General features: G+C 40.0%; 1 protein-coding gene across 3 annotated transcripts in view; it reads left to right on the top strand.

The window, feature by feature from the left end:
• Positions 1-439: 439 nt before the first annotated feature.
• The window catches only part of si:dkey-71h2.2 (low density lipoprotein receptor adapter protein 1), a 103,840-nt gene continuing 86,276 nt past the window's right edge, over positions 440-18,003 (top strand). For all 3 annotated transcript variants that reach the window (XR_005896435.1, XM_041063834.1, XM_041063835.1), the window contains exon 1: positions 440-665. Coding sequence is in view for 2 of the 3 variants with exons in the window: in XM_041063834.1 (XP_040919768.1) it covers positions 581-665 (85 nt within the window). In the remaining variant the exon portion in view is untranslated. The remainder of the gene's footprint in view (positions 666-18,003) is intronic.

The following is an 18,003-nucleotide window of genomic DNA, read 5'->3' as shown; positions in this document are numbered from 1 at the left end:
AAACAACAATTACGTGTTGTTTCTGATGCAGGCCAGAAATATTAAACACATTAAAGGGATTACAGGAGCAAAACTTGGCAGGAATGGATCTACCACAGGTCAATAAGCTACAGGGAACCCTGGGAGACACACACACACACACACACACACACAAGTGCAAGCTCATTAGCCATCATTAGTACACTCTCATACACTCATTAGTGAGTGTTGGTCCTCTACGCTGCAATAATTCTGTAGTGATTTTCTCATTAAGGTTGCTCCGTCAAACAGGAGCACTTTGGAGGAAGCTTCTCAGCTCACCAAGGTTAGAAGGACACGCCCTTAACTTTGGAAACGGTGCAGTGGGCACATGTGCTCACTATCAGCTGCTCGCCTGATCAGTGGGGAAGGAAAAAGGAGAAACAGAGGGTGTTAACTTATATCAGCGGGCTCTCTCTTCGCCCCCCCTCCCTCCCTCTCTTTCGCTTTTTCTCTTCTTCTCTTTGGCGCATACGCCGTCGAGCTCAGCCTGCTGTATTTACCTCCCTGTGGTCGGGAGAGTGGGGAAATCCACCTGCCGGGAGAGCAGACACACCTCGGTATGGATGCCCTGAAATCCGCCGGCAGAGCGATCATCAAGAGCCCCGGAGTTCCGCGGCACACATGGGGAACTTCAAAGCACGAAAGTGAGTGACACAATGTGTGTGTGTTCAAATGTTTGGATTTGGTACGATGTTGTAAAAAGATTTTTTTTTTCTTTTTTTTTTTTTGGCGACGAAGCAAAGGTAGTATTATCTGCCAGAGAGGGAGCGAGGAGGACAGCGTGTGCCTGTGGCTGTAGTAAGCTAGCGGTCGGTTGTTTTATTACCGGGGAGCTTTTGTTTGTCTTGTTGCCAGTTAACACTGATGTACTGGATGTGCTGTAGTGTCCAAAGCTGTACAGTTACAAGCTGTTTTATTATGTTGTTAAGTCTCAGTTTACGAGCCAATATCACAAATTAAAGCTAGCTAACTCGAACTGATGCTAGAAGTTAGTCAGATGGTCGAGTAGTCGATCCATGAAGAAACGATTGGCAAATGTTTTTAAAAGTCGATTAACCGTTTTCATGGTCTATATATAGGTTTGAAATGAATGTCTGTGGTTCATAGATCGTTAGTCAGACAAAACGAGACATTTGAAGATCACTTTGCAATCTTAGTACTTAAGATGGGCATTTTTCTATTTTGACATTTCATAGAGTAAATGATTAACTGACTAATCAATAAAATAAATGCATAGGTTAATTGTTAATGAAAATAATAATTTGTTACAGACCTAATATTAAATGCTATACTAAAATTTCATCATATTAGTATACCTAAGCAGGATAATTTCATTTTATTTCATACCCAGCACTGAATACCTCATGGGATAATTTTTGTTAGGTTTGTCACTTCTTCCTAAGGTAGTTTGCGTTATGATACTGTGCCTCTTTGAAGAAAATCCTATACATATGCATTGTTTGGCAGTACACTCAAGGAAATTCATGATACATGCTCTTATTAAAGTAAACTTAAGCCTTTTTGAGTGTTTTTAATCTATGGAAAACTCTATAGATAGATAAAATCACAACTAAACAACATTCAGTGATATACAGTACTTGAATACACTGTACTATTTGCCGTTAGTTTTTCAAACTATTAAGAAAATATTACACAAAATATGGGACATTGCTCCTGGGCTGCTACAGTGTGAAGTACAGCCAGTTGTGGGTGCTGAGTGAAGGGTCAGAGCAACAAACCGTGTCACAACATCAGTGTCAGACAGAGAGTGAGGAGCTGCTTTGCCGCCTGCAGCTCTGCTGTCTCATTGATGTGTGAAGTGTTGTCTTGAACGCTCCCTCCCTGCAGCTACATCGCCTGTAAGCTTCTCACTGCCATAAATGCTAGCATGCTGCTTTTGCCTCATCCTGAATTCCTGCTTAGTGAATAATCAGCCCTGCCAGCTTTCATTAAACGTGACTGATTAATTTCACAGCCAGGAAGATGTGTTTGGTTTCTTCTTGTCTGTCTAGGAAATGTTCTACATAAATTATTGAATATTGAGAATTGAGCAGAAGTCTGTGGGACTTACAAGTTTTGTCGTTGGATTAGGGCTTTAATAAGTCTCAATTTGAGCACAAGATGTCAGTGTTAAGTGTGTGTGACAGGTTGTCCTGAATGGTTTTGGGATGATGACTGATGATGGATGCTGGGCTAAAACTTCTGATCTTGATTTCTGCGCAAACACTGATGAATAGGAGTTGTTATTATTTTCCTCAGCCCCGCCAACATGACAATTTCTCCATTATTTCCATGGCGACTTTATGATGGCAAAGGCTGACAAGCAAACCATCAACATGTTATCTGGAAAGACACTGTCTGTGCTGCATTGTTAGCAGGAGCCTCTGCATTGTGCTTTTGTTTCTCTTATTGTTGTTGGCGTCAGAAAGAGAGGGAAGAAAAAGCCAAATGATACCGTCGGAGCAGAATCCAGACGGATTTCAGCGCCTGATGACAGAGGCAGTTTGTGTGTGAGAGCCACCAGAGGAATCAGGCTGGAAAAATGTGAACACAGCAGTCACAAACAGTACAGACAGACAGGGTGACTGCTGATGTCCAGAAGCTACTTAGCAGGCAATTTGGAGAGAGGACAGCATCCTTATGCCAGCATGTGGCGATGCATCAGAGATGACTGTTGGAATGCAAATAAGGCAACATTGCAGCTGCTTGGTGTCTTCACACAAATTAGGTGTGATTAAAGTTGGAAAAAAGGTGATGAATTATTTGTGTCCTGTCTACTGACTGGAGGAAACTGCATACAAAATGTGGATGTAAAGTCACCTTAGTTAAATAACCACAGTTAATGACAGTCTACGTTTAATTTATGGACAAATTCTGTACATTAACTGTGTCTTGCCAAGTCGTTTGATAGTGAGATTATGTAGAGGCTTGCTCATATTACAGAAAATCAATATCACAATAAATTGAAACTATGGAATTGGAGTTTCTGTAGAAAGGTCGTGTGTTAAATATGCCAAACTATCAGTACTAAAGCATTAGCAGTAGTGATTTGTTTTAAATGAGACAGGACAATTGGAGGATGACTTGGGTGTTGCATTTTTAAGGGGCAGCGCTACTCAACAGCACACGGGGATAACTTTAATTCAACATGCCGACACAATGAATTTGGTTACTCCTTGACCTTTCTGCTAACAGCACTGTAAGGCTGAACTTTCCCCTTGACCAACACTTTGGTTAATGACCCTTCCAAACATGCATCTTATTACATTAATAGCAATTTCACACATTGGTCTAATGTCTGAATGAACACCTGAGCCACTTCTATATAAAAGTCACGATGCAATCTTACTGGATTGGACCAAGTAGCATTTCTGTAACACATTCAACACAGTAAAAGTGAATGCTGTTAAATTCATATAAAGGCTGGAGCAGTGTATGATAAAATGCATAATGATTACATGTCTTGTTTGCCCTATTAAGAGCAGTGTAATGAATCCATTGCTTAATTATCACATTGTGTGCACAGAGAAGATAAAAGTGGGTTAATAAGCTGGGAAACATTGTATATGAGCCAATTTAAAGTTGTTTAGGAGGCTGTTCCCATGTCAGATCAGATATCATCTAGATATGATTCAGTGTGGAGCAGGAATAGCAGGGTATTCAGTAATAATCAGACCAGCACGCCCTTCGTAAATTTTTGATTTCCATTCCTGCGAACAGCATGGGAGACGTTATGAATATGAGGCAAAATGCTTTGCACACGCCATGTTTATGCAGAGCATACACCATGTGAATGCAGAGCAAATAGATGTTAAATGAGTCCCAACTTACCCTATTGTCATTCTATGCCTGGGTACTGTGGGACATTATGAAATGGGCAAAAAAGAAAAAGTGCTATCTAATATTTATCAGAAACTCTCTTTGAGAACAGGGCGTGGGTGTCCCTCACACTCACAATGGTCATAATTTGAGGCTTCAGTGGCAAAATAACTTTTCTTTTGCATTCCTGATGAAGCCTATGGGAGATTAATTTCCTGCAGTGTCACTGCTCTCTGTGCAAACACTGTGGCTCTTTTCATAAGGCTCCTGTTGAGTCTGAATAAAGTATTAACAAACATTTATGTAATGGCCACCTGTGTTTTAATAACCAAAAGCTGTCTTTTTAACAGGTAGATGAAACCAGTAATGTTCCATATTTCATGTCTGAAAAGGACTTAAGAATAATCCTGGATTTCCATGATGTTTGCTATGGATACACATGCCTCTGTGTATGAGGATCTCATTTTATTTTTTTAACAAGATAATAATTGTCCCCAAAATTTAAATCTAACCAAGTGAACAGTATTGATATGCCATATTAGGTTAGGTTCAGAGGTAGTTTACTGTCACCAAGGCTGTGGCATTCCTGATGTGCGCTTTGAATACAGTATTCTACTGGCAGTGCGACTAATCCACTAGTGCCTGTGATAGCATTTTAGTGCAACCAAATCTCTTCTTCTGTTTTTCTACAACCTCAGGATGGGACACACAGCCGGGATGATAAATAAGTAAAAATCCAAGATGATGGGTTACTTTATAAAGTTATACTAGACATATAAAGAGGCACGGTTTTCTCAAGTTAAAAAAAAAAAAAACAGGCAGAATAATTAAATTTTCTACCTTACTAAGATGAAATGAGCTATTTCTGGGCACCGACTGTGGCCAGTCTTCAGTCCTTTAGCCAGCAGAAAACTGACATGTACAGCACTTCCCCATGGCCGCTTGTGGCCGTCCGCTGTCATCTGTTGAGGTCAAAGCCACTGGCAGGACGGAAGAGGACACAGCATGTGCCCCGAGTACGAGCCATCCCTTTGGATCACGTCACATAGAAGCAGTACAGACCTTTCTGTATCTCAGAAGTCACACACATTTGCCCTTGGCACCAAGGACGTCTATGCTGTTAAAGTCGGCATCAATTTAAATTTGTGTAGCTTTGGGACAGACCGAGTTCTATCCAGTAAGACTGTGACCTTGGGTTTAGGATTGTTTTTTGTTGTTTTAGTTCTCTTTGTGAGGAATATACCAGATCTTGCTTCTGTCAGTATCAAAGAAAAAAAAAACTGAAAATAACAAGCTCCATTTAGTCCTTGAATACACATTGTTGCTCTGAGGAAAAGAATATGCAGTTTGCATTTCGGTGCTTTGCAGCCCAGTGAAGAACTTGATCTGAAATTAGTGGACTCAGCAGTCATTAGGTTAGACCGGTTGGGAAGTCTGGCAGTGAGTAGAGCCCACGGTTCTATTAAAGCCGACAGGGGCTTGACTGAATGACATACAGGAGGCAGTGGTGTCAGTTAGCACTGCCCCTCGAGGAGCAATTATCTCTCAGTGGCTCGTTAAGACTCAGGAACCCATGAGTCGCAGACATACCAGTGAGGAGGAGGTGGGAGAGCAGAAGGAATGGTGGGAATGTACAGGATAATGATGGAAGAAATGTCAAAGAGAGAGATGAGCGCTTGGGATTAATGTGTGCAGCAAATTACGGGGGATTCCCGTGCTTTGAATGTCATATATAAGATGAGGAGTTGATAATTGGGGACTGATGGAGCATTTGTATTTGTGTTTTGATTTACCATTACAGCTCTGATATTGAGCACCAGATTTGATCTGTCTATGTAGCATGGAAAACCCATTTCCAGAGTCTTTTCACAAGGACGTTTATTTTTCCCATTCAGCCCTAATGGCATCTAACTATGCAGATTGCTTTGCTTGCATTTGTCCGGCTTGTAAGATGTGCATTTCTGTGAGTTCTGTCGCCTCTCTAATACAAAGGAGGTGAATGGAACTTTATTTGTGGGGCTCAATGTCCTAAAAATGACTGTTAAAATAATCAGCAGCAACACTGTCTCAGTTTCCTCTGGGTTTACTGGCATTACAAGTTTGCATTACCTTTACATTGCGTTAATGCAGTGCTTTCAGCGGCGAGGCCTTCAGATTATTTAACACGACATCTACAGGAAAGGTTGTATTAGCATAAGGTACATGACCTTTTACTGCAGTGCCCTGTTTACACTTAAACACACACACTAAAAATACAATTTACCAAGAAGAGACAAACAGAAGAAAACAAGAACAAAAAGCAGTTACAGGGGGGCACAGGTGAGTTTATCGGTTCTCGCATCAGCCAATCTGTCTGTGTACTCTCACACATTAATGTCTGTGTTTTAAAATGGCTCAGGCATCAGTTACAGGCACCATTTCTTTACTTTTTCCCCATATCCTGTCGATCCACCATTTATCAGTAAAGCTCAAGGAAGCAACACTCTGTTATTGCATCTTACATCCACTGGGATCCACAGAGAATTTACACTCATTTAGAAGGTCTGTTAAACCAATATGTGCTCTTATAGTCAGTACATCAGGTGATGATTTAACTGAGCAGATTGCCCATCTATACTCTGCAAAATTCATCGTCACAGCCTCATCAGTCTCACCAGTCGCAGACTGAGGATAGATTAGATGATAAAGTACAGCTAATGAGTTTTCATGGAGCGTGCTTTGAGGAAAGTAACCTGCCTGATGGATTTCTTATTTCAGAGATCAGCGGTTGCCAAAGTTGTGAGATATTGCTTGCATCGGATTGATGAATTTAAGTTATTTAAACTTATCTCCTATCCTTCAGGGGTCTTTGAATTTATGACTCAAAAAGCTCACAGTTATCATGAGATAATCGGGATTTGGTCCATTTTGCTTTCTGTAGTCATCTCTAGAGTAGAGGAGCAACGTTAACATGTTGAGACACTGTATTAGAGGATTTTTCTTCACTAGATGTAACAAACATTGTAGTTTTCCCTTCTGAAAAAAAAAAAAGATTTCTGAATAATAACTGAGGGGATTTTGTGTGAGTGCATTGCCTTTTGACTTATTCCACTTTGGTCCGAAGAGAGCTACATGAGCTAAATCCCCCTCAAGAATCTGATTAGTTGGATTATTGTCAAAAGCACAGCTACATCAGTGACAGCTCTGCACAGACTTTATTTTTGCTTCTTACTCGCCTCTTCTTTTTCCCCCACTTAGTTTCATTTCTGTGAAACTTTATGAACAATTTTACAGTTTTTTGTGTGTCTAACATTAGATTTGAATACAGTTTTCACTTGGAAACATTGCTGTTATTTTGCGCCCTGTGTGTGTGACTTGTGTCCTTTTTGGCCTTGCAGCAAAGCTCTAGGGACGGCAGTGTGCATCTGTTGCTCATCCCACCACTTTTGTTCAGACAGAAATATTTCAACAACTCCCGGAGAGATTGTTATGTATAGACATTCATTTTTCTCGGGGGATGAATCCTACTCACTCTGGTGATCCCCTCACCACTATTTCATTTGGTTTAGACGTTCATGTCCCTCTCAGGATGAATTGTAATAATTTTTGTGATCCCCTTGGGCTTAGTGCCACAACCAAGATGGTGAGCATGTTAAACATTATACTGACAGCCTCACAAACCCACCAGCATGACTGTAAACTCTTGCTTCTTCTTGGTCTTAGCTTATATTTTGTGCTGAGAAAATGAGTACCACTCTGTCCGTTGTCGGTCTATTATCTGTTTAACTAATGTTTGTTTTCCGTCATCCTCTCGTGAATCCAGTTCAGGTCACAAATACTGCAATTGTTTTGGCTGCATTTCCCTCAGTTCAGAGGAGATAAGAGTATTAAATGGATTTAGGATATTGTCACACCAAACATGCTTTCCAGCAGGTTTGTTTGGACAGGTGTGAACAATGCTGTTCAGCCTCACACTGGGTTGACGAGTGCCTCACCATGCTAACTGCTCCCCTTGTCACACTTGTCGTCTTGTGTTTTAATCCTGCAGTTGCTGTGAGTATTTGGAAATTTAATAAAGCCTCATTGTGTTGCTATCGTAGGTCTGGGTTTAATGCTTAGCAGGAGCCCATCTGTCCTTTATTCCACAACTATCATTTCTGTATTAATGCCGTAAAATCCCAGCTGTGCCAAGGAGATTCACCTTAATTCTTCCTGGTGGTTTAAGGATAACAGAGGACATTTAAGCTGAAGATACAATGAACAGTGGAGATTTTGTCTTTCTCAGTAGTCAAAACAAAGGAGTTTGTGCTGCTGTGACAGTACGTACTTAAAGTATGTGCCGGGGGTTTGGTTTAATCTTTTAAAACCAATTTTTCATTTTCTGGGGAAGGTTACAGCAAGTGCTACTTAAAGTGCTACTTTCCCTCTGGGAGAAACAGTTAACTTTTACATTGAATTTCTTGTATATGAAGCTGAGAACTATCCTGCAGTAACTCAATTACAACTCAACGTTCATATATTAAATCCAATTTTTCATGACGCCAATGTCGTATTTTCCCACTTTTTCACATGCTGTCCTGCACTTGTTACGTTTGAAGAGCGAGTATATTTTCTTCACTGTTGCGCTTCACAAATATTGATTTTCAAAGCCTTCGCCTCATGTTATTAAAAACTCCTCCACAACATATTCTATATTGATTTTCTTTGTCAGACTCTTGAGAGTTGTGTTATGGCAAGTGTACAACATTTTGTCATGACCCACAGTATATATATATATATGTATAAAATAAGATGTAAATGAATGGTTATGTTTGGTAACTCGTATGTTGTTTTTTTAAAAGCCTTCTAGGTTATCTAAGCTTACTTTTGTATCCCTGTCTCGCAGTTTAACAATAACAGAGCTGAGGGCACTCTTCACACCTACAATGTAACGCAGACAATACATGCCCCGTGCCCTGTTTCACCTCCTTAAATACTTACATGTGTAATCAAACCACAGTTTTAGTCTCTGAGCTCATTATTATGCTGTTCTGTGCAGTCTCTCTGGAGTGGTTTTAGCACCAACAATGTTCCCTGGCCTGAAGTGTAGTGAATTATGCAACACAAGGAAACTGAGAGTCCCTATCTTGGGAGAGTTGCATGTTCATGCTACTGTAGCAACACACACACATGTAGATACACACAAATGCACATGACCCAGCTTCCCGTTTAGTATGTACATTGAAGTCCTAACATCTGAGTCCTCTTTCTGTTTGATGTCCATGACAGCTGCCTGTGAAATGGGATATGCTGTCACTCCGGTGTAAGACTGCTTTTGAGCATGTTTTCAACTGTTACCCTGTGTGTGTGAGAGAGAGATTAAGTACTGCAGATTCCTCACTAGGTGTCTTTTTGTGTGTGTGTGTGTGTGAGTGTGTAAGCGAATCAGCTGAGCCTGTTCCTCCACTGGAGAGCTAAATCCCATCTCCCTGCTCTGTTCCTCTGAAAAATTCAAACTCCCCTCACCATTTCTGACACGTCATTTCCCTATCTGAACTCACCAAGCACCAAGAGCCAAGGAACCCACTCCTAAAAATAACCTGATACTGTCAGAATGAAAATGGAAAACTTCAGTAGCTCATTGCTATATAGAAACACAGTGTGCATACTGTTATACTTGGAACAAAGCACTAAAAATACCAGCAGGGTCGTTGTCTCATAAGACATGTTATTTTTATTGAGATGAGCTGTTAGTGTTCAAACCAGCAGAGATCAATGACGAGATTTTGATTCCTTTGATCATCTTAGTAATTATGAAGCCAGATGCTCATGATCAACTTTAAAAACAAGTGTGATAATGTAAGAAAAGTGCCTTCTACTCTCTAGTTGTGATAATTAAGTTTGAATTTGTTTTGTTTGTAATTTTTGTCTGGAGTTATTTACATCTATTTTACAGAAAAATGACTTTTAGGTGCCTTGTGGTTGAGTTCATGCCATGAATACAAGCGCCGAATTTCCACCTTTTCACTTTTCCAAATCCTAATTTTGTCTCCCTCACATTCAGTTTGATTTATTCATAAAACCCTTTCGAAACCATGTTCTCTTACTGTCCTGCTGCAAAAAGCCTCATGGGAGAAGCTCTAAGTTTTTTTGGACCATCAGATCCCTGGGTACGGCCTCTTAGGTAGTGTAATGGTTGTCCTGTGTTACTTCTGGAGCTTGTTGGTCCAGTATGCAGCTTGAGAGGAAGAATGCAGACAGTACACAGGGCTGAAGAAAAGCAGTGCAACCTCCTGTGAAAGTCAGTCATTATGTTCTCCTAAAAAGATGCTGTAATTAAACATCCATCAAAGATCAGGTAGCAAAGCACAGTGCTCTTTGTAGTAAAGCTGGAGATGCATTATAATAAAGTGGAAGTAGACTTAACAATGCAGCAATTTATATAGCTACTGCCATTGTTATAGAAAGAACAATTTTCATCATATAGTTTGCCATTTGCCATGATGTGAGGCAGATTTTTGTTACTGACTTCATTGTGCCGCCCTCACTACCTGCAACCTTCTGAAGCCAAATCCAGCTCAAGAGCTTTTATCTTACATTCTGAAATCAAGTAAAGGCAAAAATATACCAAGAAAATATGTATAATTTAGTGTGAATGAGTCATTTCCGCACTGTTAAAGCAGAGCTTCAGCACTCACATCGATTGCCCCCTTAATTTTCCTGATGCTCCAGAGACATGAGACCTGAGCCGAAGTATCCAGCTGTGTCAGACCAGCATCCATCACTCACTTGGAAGGGTCTAAAGTGCTCTACCGCATTAGAGGGGATTCCTGTGGGAAGCCCTCATCTGTTAACAGGGCACAGAGATGCACTGTCTCAAATGAGATTAGCAGCTCTCGAAGGTGACTTGTTTTTCTTTGGTGTGATAATGGATGGGGAAGCTAATGATTGCTCAAGCAAAGTCTTGTTTTCCTAGCACTCAGCTTGAGATGGGGTTTGGGAAACCTCTTTTTTTTTTTCTTTTTATCATTTTTCTCCAACAAGTCACGGCTTTATCCTTGAATAGAAAACAAAATATTAAATATAAACCTGTTATTTCATGAATGGATTTCTTTTGAAGGAGCTATTTATAGTTGATGAAGCTGTTGAAATGGGAGCCAGCAGGCTCCAGGGGGAAAAGATCAGTATCAGAAAAGAGAAAATCATGCCCTGTTTGAATTGCTAATGAAAACAAACCTTCCACGGTGCTGAGCAGTTATGCTTAATGAATAAATTGCCGTGAGGAAAGATTTCTTTCAGTATGGAAGTGTCTGCATTGTTAATGTGGTTATGGTATCTTGGCATGATTCTGGAAATGTTTACTCTTTTTCTATTGGACTTGGCTGTACCTCATAATATTGGTGTGTTCCTTGATTTCCTCATACTGAACGACTTTTGGTCCAGTCACATAAATTCCAGGTTCTGAATATAGAAACAGCTTTAAAAATGTTGAAATATTAACTGTAGGATGAAATATGCATTCAGGTCATGTGGGTAGAAAAATTGCCCTTGGTGCTTCAGACCTATCTGAAATCTCAGAAATAATAGTTTTATAGACAGCAGCAGGCCGCATGTCAGGCATAGACAAACAGTAGCTGCTGAGTCACTTAATAAAAATGATCTTTCAATGGACATTTACTGTGCAAGTTACCTCTGTATATCTAATGCCCTTTACTCAATGATAAACTATAACTGTCAGGAAGTTGTAAACAGTGAACAGTCTCTCCTCTTGCCATGTTTTGTTTGATCAATTAGCACATAGCAAAGCAGGTAAATGAGAATTTAAATGGCTTTACACAAAGCCTTATTTAAGAGAAGATGGACCACAAGTCCTTATAGCTAAACAGCTAAATAGGTTGTGAGTGCCCTCTCAAAAGACCCATATGACTGCTCCAAAAAGTACTCATACAAGCTCTTTTCTGATCTGCCACGTCCATGGCTAAGGTTTGGTGAAACTGGTGAAGGTTGGGGGATGTGCCATTGTCATGATTAAGAGAAGCTTGGGGGCAGCGCAACAAACTGTAAACAAAACACTGACATATTATCACCTCATAAAGCATTGTTTTACCTCAGTGTTCCTGGGAAATATACAGTTACTAGAGTACAATAAATAACCGTTTTCAGTTATTCTGGTGCCACTCTACATTGTGGACTCTGCATCTTGGAATTATTCCATGTGGTTTGTTAAAAAAATATTTTCTTTGTCTGCTTATCTAGCTCAATCCATCTGCACAGCACCATACCAACCGCATCCTAACTGTCACTGTCTGCACAACAAATATTAGTACAATTTTCACTGTGGGGTGCCAGCTATAAATAGAGTGCAGGAAGTCATTCAAATGTCTGTGTTGACTTTTAATTTGAAACATGTAATAATGCCTACCCGCAAATTCACCCCAGTGCTAATCCCATTTCATTCTCTGGACATTTCTGAGGACAAAACATGCTTCCTAGAGTAGAGAAGATAAGGCTGTTTTACCGCTGTACATTATGTGAGGCCGTCAGTTTGATCCTTTCTAATTAATGAGTCACGGAGCCTTTGGAGGACAGTTCCTGATGGGAAGGTTAAGGCCTATGTTTTGCATAATAACTGCAGTCAAAGGAAATTAGCATTCAGAACATTATAGGAAAATCTTCTATCAAGTCTGATTGTGCTTTTGTTTATCATTTTTAATACTCGCTTATCGCATGTGTTGTATCTTTCAGGCTTCCAGGCACACGTGCCATTTGAATGCTGAATTTTTTAATGTAAAAATGATTGATATTGAGTGGCATCCTTTAAAGCATTTATCAGCGTATGTTTTAGCAGCGTAAGATTGCAAAGCCACATAATGTCACTCACTCAAGAAATTTCTTCCCTCATATTCTCATATTCTTACCTAAACAGCTTTCCACACTGCTGTAGCTCTATTTGTTCAGCGATGCATATGCTAGGTAACTCACATCATTGTTATGATTAACAGCATATTGGTTGTTTGAAGTGAAAGCAATTAATGAGGGGTTTTGGTGAAAAGGGGATTATGTAGAAAGATCCACACCAGCACTGACTCATTCGAGGACCTCCAGGGTAAATACATGATTCCTGAAACTAAATTATTTTACTCTAGAGATATTTTCCCTGTCAGTGTAAATGAAAATAAAATGAAATAAAAGCTTAAACAAAATGGTACAGAAGCTTGATGACTCCACTGTGCTAAAATAAGAAAAAAAGAGTAGACAGAAGCACAATTAAATCCCTTTATGGTCCTCAAGGATTGAATCAAGGCTTTTATTGGTTTCTGCTTACATTTGTCTTTTTTCTGACAGTTTTTGTGAGGAGAAAATGAAAAACATCACATTAAAATGTGAGTTCAATCAAATCTCTCCATGAAAAAAAGCTTTTGCAAAGCTCTCAAGAATGTTGTAATTAAAAAACTGTGATGAAGTGGCAAATGAAAAGGTGCCTGGAGTTGGTGATCAAAATAAAAGAACAAGAGAAACACCACACATTATAAACCAAATTCCATTATGTTTTCAAAGGATTTTTGCTTTCTGCTTTTCTTCCAAAGAAAAAGAACATTTAATTTCTATCAGTTTGATACAAGTGATGTAGAAGAATACACCATGGAAAAAACCAATGCAGTCAAATAAGGGACAGCAGTAAAACCCAGTGTATGAAAATGCATTCTATTTCTGTCTATTCAATGCTAAAAAAAACTACAACTTGGCAACATTAGGTGACTTATTGGCGATGGTTGCTTTTTACAGTATTTAACCAATGCAGTTTGGCACAGGGCCTTTGTCAGTGTGTGTATTCATTACTAGATTCCTGCCAAAAAGACGAGCGCACAAACAAACTGAAACAACTTGTTTAACTGAAGCAGCTTATTTTACCCTTTCCCATGTTACATACAAGAGCCAAAATAATTAGCAACTATTTTAGTATTCAATTACTATTTAAAATAATTTTTCCAGCTTGATTTGTTGGGATTTTGCTGCTCTTCTTCTTAGTTCTATGTGATAATAATTTGAAAATCCTTGAATTTTAGAGTGTTGGTTGGGCAAAACAAGCAATATGAAGACATCACCTTTGGCTTTTGGTAATTGTGATGGACGTTTTTAATTGTTTGCAAGCATTCCTGTTATGTGAGGTTTATGTCTGTGTGAGGTCAGTGAAAGGAAGGAAGTCAAAGTTGGGGTGTTAATATTTTAAAATAGCATAACATGAGGTTTTGTATTTGGACCCACGAGATGTGTAATATTCAGGTCCAGAGGTGGGAGTCATATGAGCTGCTCCAGTGCAGCATAATTCCACATTATGTGGTTTGTACACTTCTTTTGATGCCTGGCCAAGGTGTTCAGTAATGTAATTTGCAGGTACCACCTCCCCGCTGCTGCTGGGTTGTTAGCGATGGAGCCTGTGGTTGCTTAGCAACATAGGCTGTCTTTGTTATTGTTGATGGTGTCAACATAGCTTATGTTGTAGCTCTGATTGAGAGGTACCCACTGAGCTGTTCTTTTTATTCTGTGGGTACAATCAGAGCCAGAAGAAATGTAGATACAGCAGGTGAGAGAGGTGAGCTGAAGATTAGGATTAAGAAAACAGCAAGAAGAGCGACAGCTTGAAAGGAAGGACTTGGCTTTTCTTGGTTCCCCCTCAAGGCAGAATCAGGAATCCAGTTACCTCCCCACCACACTCACACACACACACACACACACTCACACTCACACTCACACTCACATGCACGCACGCACACACGCACTATCCCAGCCCACCATCTTCCCTGAATGTGCGGCCTATTTTCCCTGTCAAGGTGGTGTCCTAGATTCAAAGTTCTGTCAGATGAGTAAAACAGTAAGGCATCAGCAAGAGGGTTTCCTTCCTCATATATTGGTGTTGTACTCATTGCATTGGCTTTAAACCAAGATAATGTGTGAAACCTCCAAAGGAAGGATGATGTACTTTCTGACCTGTAGGGAAGTTGAAAATAGGAAATGCTTTTGTTAATTTGACTCTGGAGTAAAAACAGATTCCAACAGTTTTTGCTATTAACTCAGATGATGGTATCTTTCAGACATTGTGTATGTGTGTGTGTGTGTTTGGACCCCTGCAAACCTGTGCATATGCCCTCTCTTGGTATATTGTGCCTGTGTGCATATCTGCATTCTCTTATTTGTGTTATTAATTAACCGTCAGCGTAGGTATTCAAAGCAGAATTCACCCGGGTACGTTTTTTGACTTCTGAGTGCAAATTAAATTACTGAGCGTGGAGCTCAAAGAGACAGCTGGTGATCACTGCGTGTAGCTGAAGGCGTGCAGAGCACATGGTACCTATTATACTACAACAACACTTCCTCAAGTCAGCTCAGCTAGTGTGAAATGCTACTGTTGTCAGTTATTTGTTCAACAGAGTGTTGAATATTTTGCATTATTCTCAGGGCAGTAGTATTATAACTTTATGTGAATACACTTGAGGCCCGGTGCATCAAAATGTCATCAAATCTCTGTGTGGCTTCATTGTAATGCACTGATTCCTTTAATGCCTGTGTCCCAGCTGTGAGGCTTTTGTGTGAACTTAATGGAGTTAGTGCACTTACAGCAAAAGCCCTGGTGTGAAAGTGTTGCCAGGCATCAGTTTAATAAAGATGCAGACGTCATCAGTGCACCTTCATGTCCTCCCTAATCTTGTTTTGTGCTCTATGTAGTTGGACCACCTTCATGCACACATTCTCACAAACACACACTTGTACAAATCACAGATGCACACATATACACTGGCCTCCAAAATAGCACTTCTTAGTGCTCCTCAGTATTTTTGTCAACATGCTAAAATCCAATTAGCCTCCCTCCACTTGTTCCTGTCACTCTTATCAGTCCCAGTCCCTCTGTAGACTCACAGGATTTATTAAAAATTTAAGCGCTCCTCTTTTAGGGGGATAATATATTGGAAACCCTGCAGCATCAACATGAAGCTCTTAAATAATTCATGTGTGTAGCCTGGTGAAGACACAACATGGACTGTAGCACTTGAGCTTTGTAGTGCTGTGACATTTTCAAGAAGGCAACCATGCAATAAAGCTTTTGACCAGGAGGTGCTGTGTTGCCAAACTACACTTAAAATATTACTGAAACTGATGAAAGTTAAATATATTTAAATTCTAAAAGTGACCCTTTGCTAATCCCCACCAACCATGGTGCTATCCCTGTCAGGCTTTCCATTCTAATGCGGTATATGTATGGTAATGGTGGCAGATTTAACACTCAGAATTTGCAGTCATTTTGAAATGATGGGTCTCCAATTTCCCACAGAAGTAAACAAAAGCAGACTTGTCCTTTCTAGTTGACAATCATTTTTTTTCGCCTGAAACGATGACTATCGCTAGCAGATTTTATGAGCTGCAGATAGCTAGGTAGCTAGCTTATGTTTCCAGTGGACTTGTTTTGAACTGAGACCCCTGTGAAAGAGTCTTAATAAACTAATTTGCCACATGCACGATACTGTGCTAAAAGTCTTATAGACCTATGTAGAGAGTGTTGGTTTTATTTGCAAGTATTGTCAATTGCAAGAATTGTCAATTGGCTGCTGACAACTCTGCAACTCTTAGTATTCTTGAGCAAAATACTGGAATATCCTTTGTGTTGCTCTGTAGCTAAACCTGACCTCTGACCTCCTGTGGAGAGGAGAAAGCAAGGAGAGGAATTTTTCCTTTCATGGATCAATAGTGCATTAAAGAACCATTCCTAAAAAGTGGTTAACCTTCAGGCTCAGGGCAGAAAACGCATTACATTTATTATTTGAATTGCTTTAAGTATTAAAAGCACAGTGTCCATGTCAGACAAAATAGGCTGCTCGTACTCTTAATTGTCATGCACCTCTCATCCAGAACAGTCAAATGTGCTCTCTGGTTTTGAAGCAGCCCCCATAGTGCGACTGAAGATTAGTTAATAATTCAGAGTTGTTGGAAGCGGTGTAACGGGGATGGTGTTCTCTGCTGTTCGCCTTCACAGCTGCATGGGGCCTGCCAATGACAGATGGCTCAGCCCATGTGGAGAGTTTGGTGCCAGTATAGCCCAGTAGAGTGTTGGACAGTGATTGTGTGCGTGTGTGTGTGTGTGTGTGTCTTTTTCTCTGTCTCTCATGCTCTTCTTTTCATGCTGTTTGTCAATCTCACTCTCTTATTTTATTCAGTGCTCCGAGCATAAATACCTCTGAACAGAGGAGAAAACAAAACAGGTTTCAACTTCCATGACTGTTTATCAGTTGGCTATGCATTAATTATATGACTGTCTTTATCACAGCAGACTTCTGTGTTAAAATAATGTTTTGAAATGGATCATGTTTCACTTATCACCCCATTAGGTTTATCACAGAATGTGGTCTGTTGCATAGTTTTCTAAGTTATAACTCTCCTGATGCTCCTCTGCAGGGTGTCCAGGTGTCTCTGAGAGATATTTTAAGCTTTCTGTATGGGCACAGTCCCCCCTCCCTTTCTACAGTAGTCATCTAGAGGACAGCTCGGTGCTACTTGTTGGATATCGCAGCAACAGCAGGACATCGTAGCCATTCTGCACAGTCTCAGAGCAGCATCAGAGCCCAGCTCATACTGGGTTTTTCTGGCCTGTGCAACAATTTTTATTTATTTCTTTATTTTCTTGAGCTCCATACTTTTTTCCTACCACAGAAATTTATATCTTCCTGGCCAGTAAAAGAAAAGATGGCTACAAATCTCTCTCAAATCTCAGTGGAACGAAGGGTGCAGGATGGATTCAAATTCAGAAATGCAAGCACACAGTTGTCTGGAATATGAGGTTCATTTACAGATGGCTTCCCAATCCAGGTGTTCATGTTCCAAAGACAAAATAAATGATTGTACCATCTGTTTTATCTGAAATAGCCAAACACTCTCAGTAGAGTTGATCTAATTATCTTGCTTTCCAATATACACATATTTCAAACTTTTCTTATCATGCAAGTTCAATAAAAACATATTGTTGTGAGGAGAGAGACATTTTGAGCTCATCACCCAAAAAATAGTTTCATATTTAAATTGTTATATCACACACAATTTGTGCAAAGTCTGAGTCTGAGTCTGAGTCTGTGTCTCCACATTACTGCCTGTTCAGCTGTGATTTTACTCTGCCAGCTCACATTCTGTCTGTGCTGAGGATTGTAAACAGTCTGCTAG

The sequence above is a fragment of the Toxotes jaculatrix genome, chromosome 19 (genome assembly GCF_017976425.1).
Source record: "Toxotes jaculatrix isolate fToxJac2 chromosome 19, fToxJac2.pri, whole genome shotgun sequence".
In the NCBI taxonomy this organism is placed as follows: Eukaryota; Metazoa; Chordata; class Actinopteri; family Toxotidae; genus Toxotes; species Toxotes jaculatrix.
This window is presented reverse-complemented; position numbering and strand designations above follow the sequence as displayed.